Here is a 21974-nt window from a genome sequence, read left to right on the forward strand (position 1 = left end):
GGAAAGAGAAGGGTTGGGAAGTCTCCCAGAGCCTATTGGTCATTCTCAAAATCCATTTCACATGCAGTTTTGCCATAACAGGGTGTTACCCCAGGCCAGAACTACTCTTTCCCTTCTATTCTTGGGAAATGACCTCCCCTACCTGGTTGTGCAGGTGCTGGGACAGTATCCAGAGCAGAGCGATGGAGGCACGACGCACGTCCTCGCTGCCAGATGCCAGGAGAGAGCACAGCTTGGACAGGACATTCTCAGCAACCATCTCGGCCTGGATGTCCGCTGGTTTGGGAAAATGACTGAGTCAGGGAGGTTCAGAGCACTGCAAGGAGGCATTCAGGCTCTGACTCAAACAGTTGACTGTGCCTCAGTGATCAAATTAGAGAGCACCTCCCCATCTCCACAAGATGGGACAACGCTAGATGTTCGGTTAAAAAAAATAAACCCTCATTCATTCTGGCTCCTTTTGCTGAGGGATTAATATAAGCTTGATGGCAGAATGTAGGTTTGGACACCCTCAGTCTGTATCTGAATGTCAAAAAGAAGAATGAGGGGAATTTTCTGAGTCCATCATTGGCATAAGGCCAGGTAAGAAGGTGGCAGCTTCTGTTGTACAGACAGAAAGACCTCCCCAAGCACCATCTATCAAGCAGAGTTATGGTTGCCAGGGGAGAGATCAGCCATCCCACTGAATTGTTATACCTCACTTGTCTCTGCAACCTCAGCAAGTGCTTTTGGGCACTAAAAGGCCCTGTCAGAGCAGCTAGCAGATGGCGAGGCAGATCTAAATGGTCAAGCAGACCAGGGGGCTTCAACTGCACCAAGGAGCAGTGCAGCAGTTCTTTCACTCTCAGCTCCATTATAATTGTGATTGCTTGAAAATTAAGCACCTCTACATTTTCTAGATGAACAACTCTACCCTGGACTGTGGGGCTTTAGCACTGAGCGTGCCAGTCCTCCACTTTCATCTCCTAAGTATGTCATAGAAACGAAACCTGGACATTTAATAGGATAGGTTTTTTTAAGCTGATGACAAATGCTTGGGAGAAAATTATCTTTAATGATAGACAGAATCATGCCTTGGGAGAAGACAGGTCCCCTCAAGCAGCAATTTCAGGAGACATTCTCTCTCCTAACCGGGTTTAATGCTTAGGAAACATGGAAGGGAGAAAAACTTAGCAACTTACTAGGGCTCTGTGCATAAGAAGACCTCTTCTGCCTTTCTCACTTTGTCCAGATATTTCCCCTCACTACCTGGGAGCTCTGAGGCAGATTTAGTTAGGATATGCACCGCACCCCCCTCTTCCCTTAACACCCAGTTAAAATGTAGAAAAGAGGGTATCTCTTTGCTTTCAATATGAAAAGTTCCCAGCCCACTGTGCTTACTCTGAAAGGCAGAGAAAGAAAGAAATAGTGTGGTTTGTTTATCTCCAAGATATTGCTTACCACTGATAGCCAAATTTCTTAGGCAAACACATGCCTGGCTTGAAACCTGCTTGTGCCGAATAGGGAAAAAAAAAAAAGGAATGAGAGAAGGAGAAAAAGAGCAGTTTCAGTAATGCATGTTCTTGCCTATTGTACACAAAATCAACATGACAACTCTAACTTCAGAGAATATATTTTCATGAATTTTCTTCAACCTCTTAGTATCAGTCATCCTGTTGTTGATGAAGAAGAGCCAATGGGGTTCAGATGTTGGTTTTGGTTTAGAATGTCAGATAAGTTATAGGAAAATGAAGGGAAAGGAATTGTCCCATTTGCTTTTTTTTTGCCTCCCTTCTACACAGTGTTTGAGGTTCCACCCTTTAAATCCTGTACTGTGGCTTATTGAAGTTCCTTTGATGTGACTCCCAGCAAAGCAAAATTTTCAGGATGTTATTCCTCGAAGCTATATAGTAAAAGTTCCAGATACCAAAAATAAAAAAAAAAAAGTAGCATGAAAGATGCTTGACACCTCCTGTCACAGACACAATGATCAAAGACAGAGCCTGGACAGGGCAATTCACACATGTAGTTTCAAGTTAATAGCATACAGGCCATCCTAGTCTAATGGAAGTGTCCAGGGCAGTGGAACAACTTTAATGATTTCCCTTTGCTTTCTCCATACATTGACCTTGTAGAACCTATGTACCTTCTAATACAGCTGTCTTTTCTCATGGGTACCTGTACAGTAGGTAAGCAGAATGGTGTGAGGCTGAAAACTGGAAGCCCAAGTTTATAGCTCTACTTCAATGCTAAGCCTTTACACAAAGGAAAAGCTACAGCTTTACCTTGTCCACAGAAGAGGATAGGAGAGAGATGAGTGTCCGTAGCAGGAATCTGTCACCGGGTCTCAGCAAGGCTCTGTGGTGCTGAATGTTGGCTGCCACGTTGCTTAGGGCAGCACAGCTGTAATACTGCAAAGGACCAAGAAAAAGAGTAGAGAGAGAGAGGAGGTCACAGTGGTGTCATGTTGAAGAGAATACAAATAAATTGGAGAAATGCTCATATTTAGAGCTGAAGAAAATAAAAGTGCTTTTTCATCTTAAGGGTGTTTATTGGGTAGATACAACATGCTGCAGCTACTGCAGCAGTCCTGCTGTGGCATGTTGTACAAACTCATTAGGACCCTGGCTATTTGGGAATGTCCTGTGCTGCTGCAACGACATGGCTCCTGGCATCCAGGTCATCTGCATTTACTATATTATATGTTTCCATTGATTTACTTAAGCTGGATGTAGTTATTGCCCTAGCATGCCAAGAGATCCTTTCCAAAGGATTTAAATATTAACGCTGGGGAGGACTATACATATAGGAGTATGTATTATTGGAGAGGTATAATTAGAAGAAACAGGTTGAACTGCAGACAAGGAAATTTTAAGATGAATCTCAGAGAAACCTGAAAATGCTGAGCCGATTTGCAGAAAGCAATTCCAGAGGGTCCATCCCTTCAGACATTTAAAAAAAAAACTGAATAGAGATAATAAAACTGATGGAGAAAACTATTCTGTGCTACTCAGAGGACTGAATGAACAAACTAACGGATGGTAAGGCTTACAACTCTGATTCAAAGTTTTTTCATCACCATACTTTTGAACCAAGACCAGTTCTCTGCTGAGTATGCAGAATCACAAAGAGGTATCTTTGGTAAGCATAAAAGAAGATTTCCAGATATTTACAATGATAAGAAAAAGATCTTCACAAGTTATGTGTTCTCAGAACACTTAGCAAAATTGCTTAGAGTGGAAGATCAAAGTTAGGATGCAAAAAACCCAAAACAAACAAAAGAAAAAGACCCCAAAAAACACCAACCAATGAACCAAAAAAAAAAAAAAACACCAAAAAAACAGAGGAAGAGACTATCTGCAACTTGTCTGATGATCTGAAAGACATAAGAAGGTAGGCACACAACAATTCTGTTCATGCATTAATGTGTGCTGGCAGACACGCTTCTGCATCATAAACTTTCTCCTGAGGAGCTAGACAAGTTGAGTATTTTGAATATGCATTATCTGACTGAGCTGAGTTTCACCAAAATGCTCTCACATGTTTTCTGACTTCTTTAAAGAAACCTTCCCTCCTGTCCACCTTTTCACTTCTACAGACTGACGTCTGTGCTCTCCTTACAGTCACACTGTTACTGTTTTAAAATGTGACCTGTTTGAGCCATACCTGCACTTCTGAGTCAGGAGATTCCAGCAGCAAGGCAAGAAGTGGTAGGGCTCCTTCCTTGCATAGGACCTGTTGGATTTTCTCTGCCATTAAAAAGGAAAAAAAAAAGTACTGTAAATGTGTCTTTCCCCTCTCCTCCTTCTTATCTGGAGGCACCGTTCAAAAGGGATAAGCACAATCCTTGGATTCTAGAAAGTGCTGATGTCCAAATATATGCCAGCCAGTGTGACTGGAGAGTATATAATTTAGAGCTTGTGCAATATTGCAGTTTGCAGATATTTTAGCAAAACGACTAGCAGGCTGCCTGATTAAGCTTTTGCTGGTTTTATGTTAAAAACTGTTCTGAGGATCATAATCACTAGAGAAGCTGAAAAGCCTCAGATATTGTCTTCACCATGTTTTCTGTACTTCAAAACCAAATTCTTTTAAAAATTCTAAATAATAACAGAATTGTATTAGCCAAGTGTATAAGTTGTTGCCAACAGTTTCTTTCCACAAGGTAGAGTTAAGAGGTGTTACTCATGACTTTATCATTTAACTCTGTGGAATAATGGTATCATCTAGGTAGGTGAGATTTAATGCTGGTTCATTTCAGAGTTAATGTATGGTTGTGTACATATAATTGCAGAGGACCAAATAACTGCTTTTGATAAAGCTGTTAGCAGATATCCCAGGAGCCTTTAATGTTCTGACCCATAATAGTTATATTCTGCATATTCCAACATCAAGTTAGTTAGAACAAGTAAAAATTTGTAGAACTTGATTTTGTTTGATAAGATTCTGAGGTTGCTTCAAAGTACAACCAAATGTGCTGCTAAATTTTATGCCAAGTTATGTTTTTAACAAATTTTTTTGGTTCTTTTTTCTATTTCTTTGATTATTTAAGTATTCATACACTAGCCCCTCGGAGTTGAAAATCAATCCTTTCTGTTTTACTATTAAGCAAAAAAAGTATCAGCTAAACTTAAATCATCAACCTATGGTATCAACATGAATGCCATATGCAGAGGAAATGATGCTTAGATATGCTTTAATCTTGTTTTAACCCTTTTGGATTGTTTTTCTATCAGTGAGAAATTTTCCTTCAGCAATTTAGGTAAACCATTAGTCCGAAAGTACCTGATTGTGTGAGGTTGAGAATAGCACCAACTGCATTTTGTTGGACTCTGGGATCATAGGACTTGGCAAGAGACAGTAGGGGTGTAACTCCTCGAGCAGCACCAATAGCCTCTCGGTTGGACTCTGGAGAAAAGAATCAGACAAAGAAAGAAATACTTAGTGCCATCCTACTGTGAGCCAGGAGCAGGACAACTAGCGGGACTTGTCCTTCGGTGTTTGCTTCTCTGATTCTTTGGTATATATCAAAATTTCTCCACATCCTCAAAGGAAACTGTTAAAAATTCCAAGAGCTAAATAGGAAAGAAACCAACTCATGAGTTCTGGATTAGCTGTAGATCACAGCTGGTTCAATGCTTTTGTTTTGTGACTAGGATAAATTAAAAAAAAGGACTGTAAGTACCCTTAAACAGGTTAACAAAGTGTCATACTTGCCTCATACCCTTGGTATGTCTGATCAAGCTATTCACAGTGTGACAAGAAAAAACTACATAATTAACTGCAGGTAAGATTGAATTCATTTAGTAGGGTATATTCAGAGCCAATTTCTCTCTTTGAATGTCCCTATGTCACTCCTTTGACAGCTACAAACAATGCAGAGGTTTCTAAAGACAGAATTTGATTTAACCACTGAAATTTGAAAATATGCTTCTTCTCTGAAGTGCTGGTGATTCCTTGCATGGCAATGCATTGAGTTGTACAGTTGTATCCTGGAGTAGAAGGAGAATTCAAAAAAATCTGCAGAATCCCTTGAGACTCTTGGATAAAAACTGGGGGAAAAAACCAAAACCTATAATACTTAATGCTGTAAAATTAACTATATACAATAAAATACTATATAACATATTTATATACTATGTATATAAGCATACTACATATGATGAAGTTATACTATGTTATGAAATATAATTTAGAAGAAAGAATCTGCTTTTAGTTCTGAACTTCCTGAAGGTAGCCTCAGCTGTGCTGTACAGAAGGGAATCCTTCTATTATGCTCTTCCTTACCCCTTTACCATGAGGCCATCAAAACATTGGCAACAAGTAACCTGCTGCCACACTAAGACAACTATGGTCCTCTCCCCTTTACTATCTTATTTCTATCTCTATATTTTCTGTATTTGTATCTTATAAGCACATTAGTGGCTAATTTTGAAAAAAATAAGGTGTTGGCAGTGGTGTTCTTTGATGTTGATGAGATTTATATGGGAATTAGACCATTGATTAATTCTCTTCATGCCTTAGTATACTGCAGACTATTCTATAAAAGGAAAAAGCAAAGTCTACATCTTTCATTGTTTATATAAGCCAAACTGCCACTGAAGACCATAGGAGTTTTAGTAGAGTATTGCTTCATTTACATACATTTACAGACAGTTTAAACAATGGCCAGTCTCTGGAAGTTTGCTGAGAGAAACATGAAGCAGAACAGAACAAAAAAAAAAGAAGGTATTCAGATAAGATCAAGTCTTCAGGTGCCAACTAACTTAGGGAGTTATGAGAACAAAGCTCTTATTTTTATACCTGGAGCCTAATAAGGAACTGGCACAAACAGATAATCCAGGATATTTATTCAAGTATAGTTCAGATAGCACCAGTTTAATATACCAAGACAAGTAATCTGTCATCATATGAGTATTTTATACTCAAGAAAAAACCTTTTATCCTGGAAAAACATTTTGAGCAAAATAATTGTTCTGGGAAGGGTAATGTATTTAAAAATAGCTTTTCCACGTAGGAAGCTATTACTCTGGTGAAATATTCTGGTCCATTTCATAGACAAGCCTTCCTCTAATCTAAGCCGCCTACATACTATTCTTTTGTTTCCCTTAGCAGAAGCAGAAATTCTTTTGTGTGGCTCCAAGTGATGGAAACCAGTCTGGTGTGATGTAAATTAATCAGCTGAGTGAAAAAGGTAAAAGGATTGAGAATTCAGGTATAACTGCTTCCTTCGCTCTTGCACACAATACACTCCATGAATGTTTGTAAATGTGGGAGAGAACCTCATATTTGAGCAAAGGGATTAGAACCATTTGGACTTGGGCAAATTCTTTCTTCCGTCTAGATAGATATTGTGGATGAACACTGTTTTGTCAACTTATGACAGACTGGTTGGAGAGACCTGTCTCACCAAGATGTGTAACTGTACTATCAACTCTGTCAGAGATGAGGCAGGCTAGACCTAGATGTTTCTCTCTTGGACCACCTGTTTATCTTAAATAATGCAGTCCTTCCACTGATGCCCTTTGGAATGGTTTTTGAAGGAAACCACGTGTTCAGATGCTACTCTAAAGTAGGGAAATCAACAGCATCTACTCAAGCTGTGTTTGAATAGCTCACCTCAAAACTGCATTTATAAATTCTTTCTTTCTACTCTCTGACATTTGTGTGCTTGAAAATTCTTCTATCAGAACAGCTTTGAATGTGCTCTACACTCAGTGCATCCTCGTTTTAGCTTAATGCACGTGTTCAGGCCTCCCTAAACCCTGAGACTGTGAACATTTAGTTCTGTTCTGGTATACTTTGAGAAGAGTTCTTATACCAGAACTGATTACTTTCACTCACTGATTGAAAAGCAGCAGATAATTTCAAAACGCATGTGTCCTTTTGCTGCATGGACAAATACTGGTGTTGGAACAAACTAACCTTCAAATCATGTTCATCTGAATGGGTTGGTTTGCACTTCTTATTTTTGGCTACCTATTGCAGCAGGTAAGTACCAGACAATCCAGCTTACGCATAACTTGCAGTCACATTGCTAAACAGCTTCAGTGTGCATAGTCTTGCATGCTTGTTGCAGCAGAATTAAGACCATTCTTAGATGCAGAATTTTAGTCACCTTCAAGCTATCTAAGGATCTTCCTAATTTGATTGTGCTTCCACATGTATCTTTTTGCATGAAAGGCTTACTTGAAAGATGTGACTGAACAGGATACTTTTATCAAGCAGACACTTCAAAATATCATAGTCTGTGAGTTAAAATTAAAATAAACCCTAGAGAATTGCCTCTTGCTTTAGTCTCATTGCTGTGGTAGCTAAATACCATCTGAAAAACAAATAGATAGACTCAGTCCCTCCAAATCCTGATTTAACTGGGACAGAGATACTCAACACTTATCAAATGCCAGACAGCAACCCAGCCTATTCACTTGCAGGACTGCCTACCTTTCCTGTCTAGTTTGAAAGCTTCTTGAGAGCTTAATTTGAACTACTTGTGCTCAGAAGGACACTGGCACTTAAGGGAGTGTGCAAAGGCATTATGTGACCACCTTCAACAGGGAATGAAGGTGGACTGATTCTGGAGTAGCTGAGGGTTCTCTATATTCCAGGATAAAGATATCTAGAAGGGAGAGAGTGCCTTCAGGACTAAGTAACATCCTTAGGTCCCCAAACAAGTCACTTTTTCTGTGGGCTACTTAAAACAGGTGAATGGATATCTCTCTGTAAATTTTCAGGGCCATAACTTCACTGACCATACACAAAAAAAGTCCTTCTAGTGCCAGGTACCTAAAATTTTAGTGATGCCATGCCTAATTAAGACACTTAAATGAGGCAACTTGCATTCCACACAAAGTAATGTTGTATGCAGAATTCTTAACCTGACTGTAATAATATACAATGCCTAAAAATAAGTTCCTAAGGGAAAAGTGTTTAAAAACCTAAAAAATACACAAAAAAAAAAGGTGAGATAAAATGCAGATCAGCACTTTCATGTAGTTGCATCCTGCATTCCCTTTTGCAACCTAAATACTTAAATGAGAAATGAACACTGTCATCATGCTTCTCTCAGCCTTCTGGGACAACCTCCCATTCTGTAGAGGAAAGCTGGTGGAGTAAATACTACAGGGAGGGAAATAAATGTTATTCATGGCTTTTATACAAACTTGTACACAAATTGTACAGTAGAATCGCACAGTTTGCACAAGGTAGAAGTAGTCAGACTAACTTGATAACCTTTCTTTTGGTAACTGTGGTTGAACTGTCTGAATACCAGGAAAATATTTATATCATGATATGAAATATGCATAGTTAAGCAAAAGAAGTTGATGACAAATGCAAGTAGGACATGATGGATAACAAACTGACTGAAACCAAGCTGGCAACAAGTTTTGCTGAATGGGAATGACCACTTGGAGTAGGCTACAAATGGAATTCCACAAGGACTGGTCTGTAGCTGGTTTTGAACCAGAAAGTTAATACAAAGGTGTGAGTGCAAAACTGTCAATGCAGTGGAGGACTGGAATATTTTACAAATAACAGACAAGTTAGAAAACTGGAGCAACAGAAACAGAATGAAACCTTATAGTACAAAATGCAGGGATGTGCACTTGGAAACAATTGTGGTAGACCCTCAATTAATTGGTATCTGCTGGAAATTGCAGCAGAGGAGGAGAAAGACTAAGTGATTAAGTCAGCTGCAGGATGACAACATCACCATGGCATGTTCACCAAAACGGTGGGTGTTAGTTATCATGAGATGTACCACAAAACTTATTTCCCTAGGTGCCACAGCTGAAATACTGCACATTTCTGGTGACTTCGCTTTCAGAAGACATGAATTCAAAACAGAACTCCTGCAGCATTTATGTATATCTTGGGACTGTAACAAAAATGCCTGAGGTCTATGGTATCACAATACAGCAGATGCAAATGCTATGTTCATTCCAGGAACATATCATTTACACCCAGAAGGACTATGAAGATGAATGGAGAGCACTTACAAGGAGTCTTAAAAGAGCTTGGCTTTCTTGGTCTAGTAAAATGAAGGAGCCTCATCAGCATAGACCAGAGAGATAGAACTACTGAAGCAAAAGCCAAGGTAGACATTAATTAAGATAAGCTGGTCATGAATATATTTAGGATGAAAATCAGAGAAAGCTTTGTAATCATAAGAGAATGAAGGTCAGAAACACTAAGAAAAATTCCTTAATTGGAATATCAAAAGGTTGAATTTATGATGTGGGAATACCAAAACTTGCTGCTGCATCTTATGACTCTTAAACCAAATGTAAATAGGTTGTTTTTTCTTGAAATGTGATCTAAGAGTTGAATGAATTCATTGCAGATGATAATGGGAAAGAACAGCACACTCACCTGAAACAGCCAAAGTCATGATGCAGGCACAGGAATTACACTGGACAGTGGGATCCTCTGACTCAAGTAGATCCAGAATTGGCTCAAGTAAACCCATTTGAACAACTAATTCTTTGTCAACTATTCATAAATTCAGGAAAAATAATGGACAAATAAAAAAAATAAATAGTTAGTGTCTCTGTGGAAAGAATATATCATTCTTATGCTTTCGGAATCTGTATTATGATTATATAAAATAGATCTAAGATGGAAACAGTCTGATAGCCACTCACAGTCCCTAGCTTGGTTTGCTCGATTCCTCTTCAGACTCATGCAAGAGTGTAAGAGATGTTCAGAAGCTCTAGGGTAGAAGGTCTCAAATATTTCTGTTAGCAATTCTGTTTACAAACATAAGGGTAATTTTGGAAAGAGCAACTGCAGCTTTCCAATAGGTTCAACAATTTACTCAGCACTCGCCTCACTCTTTGTTTTTCTTCCCTTTAAATATTATTTTTTACTTGTTAATAAGTGACATGATATTATTTGCAGCAAAATCCTTTAAAAAAAGCAAAGAAAAAAGCTAGCTTCACTGAAGACTGACCCCATCTTCTGCTGTTATGGGATTGAGTGATGGAATACTTGTGGCCCAGGTGCCAGGAGTGAAGTAGTAGATGCAACAAGGACTCCGTTGACCAGGTGTGAGGTGTTCATGCCCTGTCTATCAACATAAACTTTATTGGGAAGTTTTTCTTCTGCAGATCCCAGATCCTATTTCAATTCCATTTGCCCTGTTAGTTACAGAAGAAAGTGAATTCTACTGAATGTTTTAACTTTTCTTTTATCTGCAAGAAATTAAGGTCCCGTTCATAAATAACAAGAAAATGAGCGCTGTCTCATAGATAGAGTTTATTTCTAAGAGTTTTATCTGTTGTTTGAAAGGGCAAGTGTTGGGCTCTCAATCCAAGAACGAGAATAGAATTCCCACACCAGTCTGGGAATAATTTATCAGCTTTTGCGCACAGATTTAAGAACTCTTGCCATATGATATAATCAGCGGGAGGGATCTTATATGTCTTGGTGCCACTAGAACACGGAAAAAGTAATTTAGATTTGTGCAGACCTGGGTGTGTAGACGTGCCTTCCTTCTACATGAGTCTGGTTGAAGAGACACTTTTTCACCTGAAGAGAGATGTGCTACTCACTATGTCCTTCCAGCAAGAAGTTGACAAGGGACAAGGAAGACATCTGCTGCACCTCCAGGTCAGCAGACCGTAGTAAGGCATAGAAGGGTTCCAGATGCTCCACAGGCAGGGGGATGTTCACTGCAAGAAAGAGAGGAAATATTCATGAGTCTCATTGCTCACCATAGTCACATTTTTCCCTTATTGATCTTAAGCCTCAGGTGCTCCCATACATAGGCTGAGTGGTATTCCCCTTCATTTAAATTCCACTGCTATTAGCAAACAGGGCAAGTTTCCTGAAAAGGTTTTGAATAACCAAGTACTTCAAAAACATCACGGGAAGGAAAGCAGTATGCCTTGCTACAAAGTAAGTCATTCTGCCTCACAGCAGGTCCTTGTGTTGTGGCTACCTGCACTTTTTATACAGCAAAAAATACATGGGATAAAGTTATTACGCCAAGTGACAGAATATTCTCTTTGAAGTAAATTTAAGACAAACAAATAGATAATAAATTGCAACCCGCTTGTTGCTGGTATTTCTACCTTTTTTTAGAGCCCAAAGTCTTGCTGGAATTTTATCTGGGATATCTAGGTTGACTCCTAACCATTTACAAATTACCTCAGGAGCCAAGTGCTCCCACAGAATAGTTGGGACAAAGGAGAATGTTTCCTTCATAAACTTTCACTACAATCTGGCCTCTAGAACTTTGTCCTCTTTCAAAAATAATATAATATAAAACATTAGCTGGTCACTATGCCCATTTCCTTCCACTATATTTTGACTGTGTTGCTCTCAGGAGATTCAGTATACACTAAGTACTTTGAGTTCTGCTGAGTTTTACAGAAGTATTACAATTACATAAATGACAGTCTTTTATAATCATAAGAGATATCTCCTCACAGCAAAACCGTGAATTGACTCTGTCTACATGGCAATGACAGCATTTCCATTTTCCTTAGCAAACAACATAGCATGGAAAAAAACCCCCACCAAATCTTTCCTTAATAAATCAAAGGAAATTTCACAGTTGGAAATAATACTTTTATTTATAATTATGTGAAAATTTTCTAATGCACTGAGATAACTTACTGTGCTGACTCATATGCAGGTAATAGAGGGCAGCTGACTGCTGTAAACCTGGGTTTTCTGAAAAGGCTAAGGTCCTCAAGGCCTCCAGGGGGTCCTTTCCAAGGGGTGACATTTCAAAACCTAAAGATGTACAATGACAGCACAGGCTTAATTACACCTGAAAAGGGTTAGTTTACAAAAATGCATTAAAATTTATAGCCAACCAAAAATATAAGGATTTTTGTACTGCAACAACTCCATAAAGCCCATCTACCCTTATTCATGTTTCCATGAGCAGAAGCAATAGATGAATTCGGAATAACATGTTCTTGGCAATGCCTCTTATAAAACTCTCAAAGCTAGTGATTCAAAGCAAGATAAATTATAATTTTTAAACACTTTTTTTTAATGTTATCTAATATAAATGCAGGTGTTCTTGTTCTCCATAAAAATCTTTATCTTTTTCTGAATTACAGAAGATCTTTGTTAAAAAAAAAATCTACTGAACGTGGTGTTCTTAGTTATGAACTATAGAAACACTATATATTTTTAATTTACTACATTTGAAGTTCACTGCGTTTTCAATCTTGGGTATTACAATAATACCCAATCTTTTTTTACAATAAAGAATTTAAGGGAATAGCAACATGGATTGCAAATAGTTTTACCTCGGGGTCTAGCATGAGTCTACCTGTACTTAAGTATGATAGTTCCCCTATGAATAAACCAGATGTTCAACAATAGCCATCAAGCAACAGCAGTCATGCATGACTTCTGAAAGTCACTGTATAAAATAATGTGTGGAATGGAGCAGCAGAGAGGAAAATAAAAGGGACATTGAACCAATGCTCAGTAGTATGAACTGAGCTGAAAAGGTAATGTAGTATAAATTGACTGGTGAAGCACACAATTATAAGATATGTTTTCAGGCAACAGATTAAAGCCGTGCATTAATGACTGAAGTATCTCTATGAAGCATATCTAGCTACTTTACCTCCCATAGGAGAAAGAGATGTGAGGGTTGTGAGGGACAGGAGCTTTCATGCATCTGTGCAAAACTCAGCCAATATCTCATGCCATTAGAAGCTGCTTACATGTCAAGACTAGCAAACTCCTACTTTCAGGATTAGGTAAGTGAGCTTCACAGAAGAACTGCTTCATATAAAAATCAATTTTGTTTAATAATTAACAATACACACAAAAGGAAGGACTGGCCTGTGTGTGAAGGTTTTAGAGAAAAAAACCAAAAATCTCTTCATGCGGTTTAATTCTGGTCCTTACACACTGACTATCTGAATCTTTCACATATCTCTGTTTTTGTTTGGGAGAGTGATAAAGCAGAAACCACTCAAAATCTTCACCTGCCTATAATATCAAACATTTGCCGCCCTAGCTAACAGGTGAGTATGATGATCAATCATGAAGTCTCTCCTTGCATGCAAATTGTCCAAACACTGGCTTCCTGCTTATAATAATTTATTCAGAACTAAGGCTGGGCTTGCTCCATCTTGGAATAAAATACACAGGTGAATGTTAAAGTAAGAGGGATGTGTCTTGGTTCTCTTTGTGAGGCTTCCCTGCCTCCAACTATCTTGGCACCAGGATTTGGCCACTCAGAAAATTAACCTTGGTTCCGCTCCTTGGGTGCTGTGTATGTCCTGTCATGGACAGTGGGACCTCCCTGAAAGAACACATTGCCATCTGTGTACTGCTGTCAGAGAAGTTCTAAGCTTCCTGCTGCTGTACCCCAACTCTTGAGGATTCGAGCCAGACCAGCCTTTTGAAGACTGATCTCAGAGAAGAAAGGATCTCTCCAGGAAAACATACACTCAGTCTTTACAGGAAGCACCAGTGGGTGCTGCAAGGGGCCATTCTGGTCTCACCATTTTTTCCAGAGCACCCCTTCATTACACCTGATCTATCAGCTGAGCTGGGATACTGCCAAGACAATCTCTTATACAGTCAGGAGCATGCTAGCCTTTGAAGAAAAAGTTCAGCCGTGGAAGGTCTCCACTGTATAACAAGCTAAAAGATCTGGCCCTATTCTGGGTATCAATGTCAGGATTTAACCAGTGCTTAAGGTGCAACAATTAGTGAACCATACCAGCAGCACAGGACCCACCACTTTCATGGGTAATGACACCAGCTAATACCAGCCGAGGCTAATTCACACATGTTGCCAACAACCAGCGTCACAGCAATTATTGCAAAGGTTGTTCTGCAACAGATTATTTCGAACAGCATTAACTGTGTCACACCGAGGAAAAGCGTCTCTCCTGGTTCCCCTCACATGTTAGTTTTACGTTCCCAAAAAGGCAGGTAAAGAAATAGCAGTTTGTGTTCCACGCCTTTCACACAAATGAAAGTAGAAGGCTACGCAATTCTGTGTAGTAGCTTTAGACCAAAGTAACCAAACTTAAAATAATATACCCAATCAGCTGTGAGACACAGCAAAACCAAACAAGCAATGGCCCCTATCTAAGCTTGAGACAACGACTGTTTTTAGGCTGGACAACTGACAAAATACACTCATATAAGATGACTGCAACAGTGAAATAAAAAAAAAAAAAGGTTTCTTATTGATATTGTTGTATCTTAGGACAGGACAAAGAGGACATCACAAATAGATAAACAGGGGAATTAGGCAGGTAGCTTGTAAAACAAAAGAGATAGATGAAGAGTTATTGATATACTTTTATTCAAGCAGAAACCCATGACTGTGCTTAAGCCTGGTCTCTAAAATATTTGCACAAAAGCACAGTTTCTTAGAATCCTGGTAACCCAACTATGCTTGTCCCAGGGTGACTTTGACCTTCCCCATATATAGCCCAGACACCCCTAGCACAAGTCCAAGTGTTCTGCAACCAGCCAACATGGAGGTGTTCAACTGTGCACATCACACTGTGATCTGCCTGCTCAGAGCTCAGCACTCAGGTCTTGGCACAGCTCATCTCTAGCTCCGTGAGCTCAGTGACTGACTTAAAAGAACTAACTTCAATTACTAGAAGGACTCACTTTTATGAAACATGGGTTATGTACTAAGAGTGGTAGCAGAGCAAGAAAGTGACTGACCATTTCTACCTAGATCCAGCTGTGTCACCACTTGAGCTCTTGGTGTCCTGTACACAAAGAAAGTGCTCTGTTGCTCTGGCCTTTCCTACATCATCACCAACTGCCCGTGCCAGAGCATATCAGCTAGCAAGCTGCTCTCAACCCACAAAATCAATCTCCTTGTTCTTTCACAACCCTTTAGAAAAAGACAAGTCCTCTTACCGGTTTCAATGTGCTGCAGAAACTCCTGTGCTGTCACCCTCTCATGAGGCTGTAGGATGGGCTTGTACAGCTGCCTGGTTTTAGAGCTGTTTTGTTTTAAGCAGGAGCATTTGCTTATCAGAATCAAGCATTCCTTGACACTGTGTACCAAATCGGAGGACATCCTCTGAACAAAGGCTACGAAGTCCCGCAGCAGCTGCATGCATCGTCCACATAGTTGACCCATTCTTGTTCCAACAGCAGCACCAAGCAAGAAGAAAACTAAGGAGATGGAAAGAAAAGTTTCTTCTCAACTTGTCCACTTTTTGCACTAGCTAGCTTCCTCAGTGTTTGTTCTGTCTTACAGAAGCTAACATCACACCATATGCGACTGCTGTAAAGCAGACGATCTTCTGTGTCCAAAAAGCTACATTTTACAAGACTGGTTCCTGTAGATCTCCCAGAGTGTGCAAGTTATTATTCAAAAGGCTTGACTGGAGACACGATCAAACACTTTGCTTGAAGAAAAATAAAATAATGACCTAAATACAGTTTGTGGAGAACCTGGAGCACCCACCAAAAACTTCATGAGGTTAGAAAAGCTCTGGAAAACGCAACCTCAGTTTTTGTAAGACAGCTTTCCACATGAAAGGTAGGCACCACCTTGCCTGCATGAGTACAAGCTGCAGCTACCAATGGGAGAGGAAGATTAAAAAAAAAAAAAAGAAGGAGAAAGTGAACAGGTTTTTCCAGTTTTTGCTGAAGCACAGACCAGAACAAAGGCGCTGTTGGACAAACAACTCATAACTCAGTCAACTGAGACTTGGCAAATCAACAAGAATAGAAAACTGGAAAAAAATTACAGTGGCCAAATGAATTTAGAACTGTTTTTCTCCTGTCAAGCAAGTCCTGCAAAGTGAGCTGGATAAGCTAGCAATGGGAGAATGCAAAAATTATCTGCAGTCTTCATGCACGGAAAGGTAGCAAAAGGAAAATGAGCAGTTCTTCTTTTGCTCCATCCTTTTGCTTAATTCACCAGTCTAGCGCATGTGCCCACCCTTGGTTGAACAATTTTACAAGTTACCGTAGTCTAGTTAATGTAGCATGAAGTGATATTTGTAATATTGAGGTTTCCAGTAAAATCTGGTTTGATTCAAGATCACCTTAATTAAGGATCCTGTAGGTACTGGTCTTCTGAGTGTTGATCACTTTTATAAACTTCTTCTTAATCATAGATTTGATAGATTTATTCTAACTTTTGCATTTGATACATTTATTGTTAAGTATTAGCCTTACTGTCCTTTAATAGATCTTTTGTTTCTAAATAAATCATGTTTGAAAATCAACTTTTTGTTTTGCATCCATCTCCAAGCACTCATGAACAGGCTCACCCAAATCTCACTGGTCTGTCCAGCTACTGCTATTTCTTGTCTTACTTACACATGATGTACTTTTCCTAAACACAAGTATCACATGGCAACTACACCAGTAAACCAAAAGGTATGAGACCTCTAATACATAATGCAATCCATTACAAAGAATCAGGACTTTGATTTTTCTGGCTACTTCCTTGGCCAGTTCTGCAAGCCTACTGAGTTCTGACCTCTGTTTCACTTGTTAATATTATCAGAAGCAAGGCTAATATTTCTATTTTCTCACTATGTCTTCTGGATCCTTTCAGTAGGGATCTTTTCAAGCACAGGGAACCCATGTGATCGTCAGGTCCTACTTCTGCCACTGCTTGCTCTTCACCTTTTGCTTACGATCTTCCAGTCTTCAGCCTTCATCTAAAAGCAGATCCCCGGTAATCCCTTGCATGCTCCTTCTACCTCTTACTCCGTTCTGTATAATGAATAGTAAAGTTTAATTGGGAGACATTTTAAAGGTAGTTTGAACTGTACTGCACTGAGATGAGAAAAAAACAGGACTGTTTCAATGAAACATTTTTTAGTAATGACTGCATTTCTGTAACATGTTCTTACTAAGCATTTCAAAATCTATTACAAACACTAAAACAGCTTTTCAATATATCTGTAAGGAAGATATTCCCAAAATCGTTTAAAAACAAATTTCAGAGGTGCTGAGCTCTTGCAATTCTGTTTTAAAGAAGTGAGTAACACCTGAAAATTAGTGTAGAACTTGCCTGAAGGCATAATACTCAGGTGTCCCGATACCTAGTTTGATGATTCAGTCAGGAAATTGTTCTTTGGTTTGACACCACTACTTGAAAGATAGTGTAGAAGGCTGTTTTGTGGGTCTTCAAACATACTCTGAATTCACAATAGCTGCTGTAAAGGTAAAGGTTATAAATGCAATGTTTTTGATTAGTTTCATGACCTTAGTATGTTTCCTTTTCTGACTGAATAAAATGTCACCTTAAGTCTGCAGAAGGAGAAGATATAGTAGTACTCTAATAGTGCTAAACCATTTTGATTTAATTCTTCTACAGAACATGTTTCAAATACTAAGCATCCCACACTCAACATCATCATTTTTTTTTCTCCAAGGAAAAGAAAAATCAGTTCCTTTGCAAAGTGTTAAAAAAGCCTCTGCAAACCATTTCCATTCAGGTGTGTGCAAAAGAGACTTCCAAGCAGTAACATTATTGTATGAAGGCTATTTGGAATTCTGTATAAATTGCATTTGGAAGTTTAAATCTATTTGCCAAATAATAGATGAATGCTGTAGTTAAATGGTACTTTCAGTAGAGAGCTTCCGCTGGTCCATCATTTTATCTGCTGTGTAGCTTGCCCACAAATTACAGAAAATATTACTTTTGAGTACAGTCCCTTTAGCATCTGACACTCACAGTGGGTTTGTTTTGTTTTGAATCAAGAACAGTAAATCTCAAAAATACATTTGTTCATCTGCTATTTCGCTCATGCAGCATGCCATTACTTGAACCACTTCTTGTAACAGAAATTCCTTAATCTAATTTGCAATGGTGCACAACTTTTGGTTGCCCAAAAGTTACTGGCACTGGAGAGATGTATACAAATACTCTCTATACTCCTCTTTCATATATTACCTAGACCTCTTCATACTAATAGGACACAAAACACCCTCAGGCTCTGACATGAATATTGGAAAAAACAGGTCAGCTTTATCTGAGATATGGTAGCAAAATTATAGCTCCAGGTTCTGGATTTTATAAATACTGTTATCACTGTGATTTTAATAAATGGAAAAAGGATTTTTGGGGAGAGGAGAGGCAGTGATTGAAAACTTATGTAGTCTTATTTGACCTGTGAGCCAGTCAAGTGAGAAAACAGATATTTATATTCTTAAACAGCAGTAAATGGAATTTCACATTACTCAAGAATCCAAAAATCTAAAAGATTTAAATAATTAAATTTACATTTTATAAATTTATCCCATGACATTTTTTATTGCAACTTTGTCTTATACATGTTTCTTTCACTCTCTTCTCTCTCCTTCCTGTTCGAGAGTGAGGAAATCACTGTACAGTTTAGAAAGCTGTATGATGGCTGTGCATTACTGCTTGGTTAGGAACAGATGTGATTTTAAAGGTTATAGCTCCCCTAATGCCTAGCAGGTCTTTATTGTTCCCATACCTGCAGTTAAGGCCTCCTCACTTGTACTAATTCAGTGCAACTGCTCTGTAAACTGGTTTGAACAATTTCCAGATCTATGAAATTTTGTGACTATGAAATACCAACAGAAAACAATCAACAAACCACAGGACTTAAGTCCTCAAACTGGACCTACCATTAACAAAAGAGTACAATAAAATAATGAATTTGAAAAAGATGATTGGAGAAGCAGAACAACTGTAAAACCTGAGTCTAATGTGTGCAATTTACATTACTACTGAGCTCTTTTATATATTTGTATATATATATATATAATACATATAACAAATATATACACTTGTGTACGTGTGTGTATGTATGTATATATTCACCACTACAATTTCAGGAGGAATTCAGATGAACAGTAATGGACGACAGTCATTTAAGCAGGTAGGAAGTCAGATGTGAGGACTTAGATTGATTTGTGAAGATCTGCCAGAGGTTACTTCATTGCAAAGCTAGGCAGAGCTTCATTTGCATTCATTGTAATTTTGTAGGGTATAAAGGAAGTTGTTCTCATTGCATCAAATTCCTTGGCTGAGGTATTTGCTCATTCTCCTTCAGAGGGAGAGTGCCATCTACTGAAGCATCTCCTTGACACAGCTTCCTTGAGCCTTGTCCCACTCATGGATTGACAAAATCCACTCAAAGGGGTTGTAAAATGGAACAAGGTTTTAACAGGAGGAGCAGCTGCTATAGATGTGGATGTCTTGTAAAGTACCAGCAGCACATAAAGGACCAGGCCAAAGATGGTAAGTAACACCACTGACTTGTGCAAGTCTGTGCTACAGTTTTTGAAGAGCTTAAAGACAGCCTCTTTCTGTGTTTCTTCATTCCGAGTAAATCTTTCAAACTGAGGCTATATTATCATTCTGTAACTCTTAGGAGTGGCATTTCCTGATGAGACAATCCAGTTTCACTGCTGACTACTAACGATGGACTTTACTACTCGTTCCCTGTTTCTATGTTAGTGCTCAGAAGATGTACAACTTTGCAGCCGCCTCACTGAACGGTGAGAACATCTGCTAACAGTCACCAAGGGTCTGGCTTGGGCTGGTGATGACACAGTATTATTGTACTGCTTTGTCTTTATGTATCTTCATGTATCTTCCCATTGTCTTGCACTGCATATGTTATTGTAAATTTTCTGGACTATTGCTGTATTCAAATAAAGCAGCAGTTTGTGTCATGCCCAGAGCTACTGTTTCCTAGGATAATAATAAGCACATAAATTGAATTATTTTTGGTATTTTTTATTGCTTAGTAGCAAAAGATAATGCCTCTAAAATATCAAAGGCAGGTCAGAAGTGCCTATGTACCACAGAGGTTTGAACAAACTGTATAAAAACTGTATAAAAAATAATCTCAAATTTTACAAGATAAATCATCCCAATTTTACAGCATAAATTATAGTCAGGGCATCAAGAGGAAAGGGAGACCAGTCAGGTTGTATTTCACATCAATACCCCTAGAAAGCCACTGGTTTGATGTGTTTCAAAGCACAGGTGCATGTCCTGCTGTTTTTGCTACAAAGGGTCTGCACTGAAGGATCACACAGCCCAAATGTCAAAAGTTTGGTAAAACAAGGAGTGAACAAAATTTCAAAACAACTTGCATTAATTGTCAAATATTTTTCAAATTGTCAAATATATTTCAAATATATTTGAAATAATTAAAATATATTTTCAAAAAGTTTCATGTTATAGTTTGTTTCCCCTGGGCATATAGCACGTTGTCTTGAATACAGTGGAGAACTGAAAGAGTAGTAGTCTCCACCCTTTCTGTCCCAATAAGATACATCCTATGTATCTTATGTTGGCTTATGTCCCACAAATCTTTGTTGGTGCCAGTGGGATTGAGTGCACCCTCGGCAAGTTTGCTAACACACCAAGCTGAGCGGTGTGGTCGACACACAAGAGGGAAGGGATGCCATCCAGAGGGACCTGGACAGGCTTGAGAGATAGGACTGTGTTAACCTCATGAAGTTCAACAAGGCCAAGTGCAAAGTCCTGCACATGGGTCAGGGCAAAAAACTTAAGAGTTAGATGCCCAGAGAAGCTGTGAATGCCTATCCCTGGAAGTGTTCATGGTCAGGCTGGATGGGGTTTTAAGCAACATGGTCTAGTGGAAGGTGTTCCTGCATGAGCATCCCACCAGTTCTCAGGACCATTAAGAAACAGGAGAAGGTGTATTGCATGCAGCCAAATCCCTCGACAGTTCTGAAAACAGTTCATTGTCACAGATCAAGGATCCTCCTCCTAATAGTGCCTTATTGTTGGTTACAGCAAAAGGTGTAGCATGTGTGCTGCACTTGAGGTACAGGTTAGTTACTGCTACCCCGGCAGAAGGGAAAAAACCCTTAAAAAGAGTTTCGTTCCTCTCTAGGCCAGACCATTCATCAGTTAACCACAACTAGTGAGAACTAAAAGCTTTCACTGTATTTATTTCAGTACCAACTACTCATCGGTTGCTGCCTCCATAGAAGGCCAAGCTTAAAAAAAACCTTAAAAGAAATAGATCTAAGCAGTGCATCACTTTCCCTACACAGGAAACAGCCAACCAGCATTTTGGGATTATGTCTGCTTCGCATATTACGTGCCTTTTTCCTCTATCATTTGCTTTTGCCTGCCTCACAGTCAGTGTCCCCTGAATTTAAAAACTCAGTTAAAATGGTCTATGTGCATCCTTTCTTGCTATTTTTAATGTTTTTTTTTTTCTTGTCTCAGAAATAATATGTAATAGCTTTCGAAAAAATAAACAAGCTGTGTAAGATTTGAGAGTGGGAATTGCTCATCGATGCTCTCAGGCACACAGCGTGATCCGTGGGGATGGACATGTTCAGGCCTGAGAGCTGGACACGGTGATCCTCGTGGGTCCCTTCCAACTCAGCATATTCTATGATCCTGTGAATTTTAGGACCCGGCCAGCCTACACACATCCTGTGTATTACTCAATACTGCTCACTCGCAGCTCTCGGCTGCACTTTCCCGGTGGCGCAGACCCCCTGGGCGCGCTTCTCCCGGACGCGGCGCTGCTGTATCGCACCCA

General features: G+C 39.1%; 1 protein-coding gene across 3 annotated transcripts in view; it reads right to left on the reverse strand.

The window, feature by feature from the left end:
* The window catches only part of LOC127473195 (uncharacterized), a 30508-nt gene extending 13190 nt beyond the window's left edge, over window positions 1-17318 (reverse strand). Inside the window, exons 1-10 of one of the 3 annotated variants that reach the window (XM_051792590.1) lie at window positions 17086-17318; window positions 15355-15615; window positions 12103-12222; window positions 11034-11153; window positions 9853-9972; window positions 4765-4887; window positions 3646-3728; window positions 2265-2390; window positions 1441-1486; window positions 143-276 (exon numbers count right to left, since the gene is read on the reverse strand). In XM_051792590.1, coding sequence (XP_051648550.1) covers window positions 143-276; window positions 1441-1486; window positions 2265-2390; window positions 3646-3728; window positions 4765-4887; window positions 9853-9972; window positions 11034-11153; window positions 12103-12222; window positions 15355-15580 — 1098 coding nt within the window. In that variant the 5' untranslated portion in view covers window positions 15581-15615; window positions 17086-17318. The other 2 variants (XM_051792588.1, XM_051792591.1) reach the window with 2 other exon arrangements.
* Between the last annotated feature and the right edge of the window lie 4656 nt (window positions 17319-21974).

This window comes from Manacus candei, unplaced genomic scaffold (genome assembly GCF_025592945.1).
Source record: "Manacus candei isolate 608988 ecotype Guabito, Panama unplaced genomic scaffold, ASM2559294v1 h1tg000034l, whole genome shotgun sequence".
Lineage (NCBI taxonomy): Eukaryota > Metazoa > Chordata > Aves > Passeriformes > Pipridae > Manacus > Manacus candei.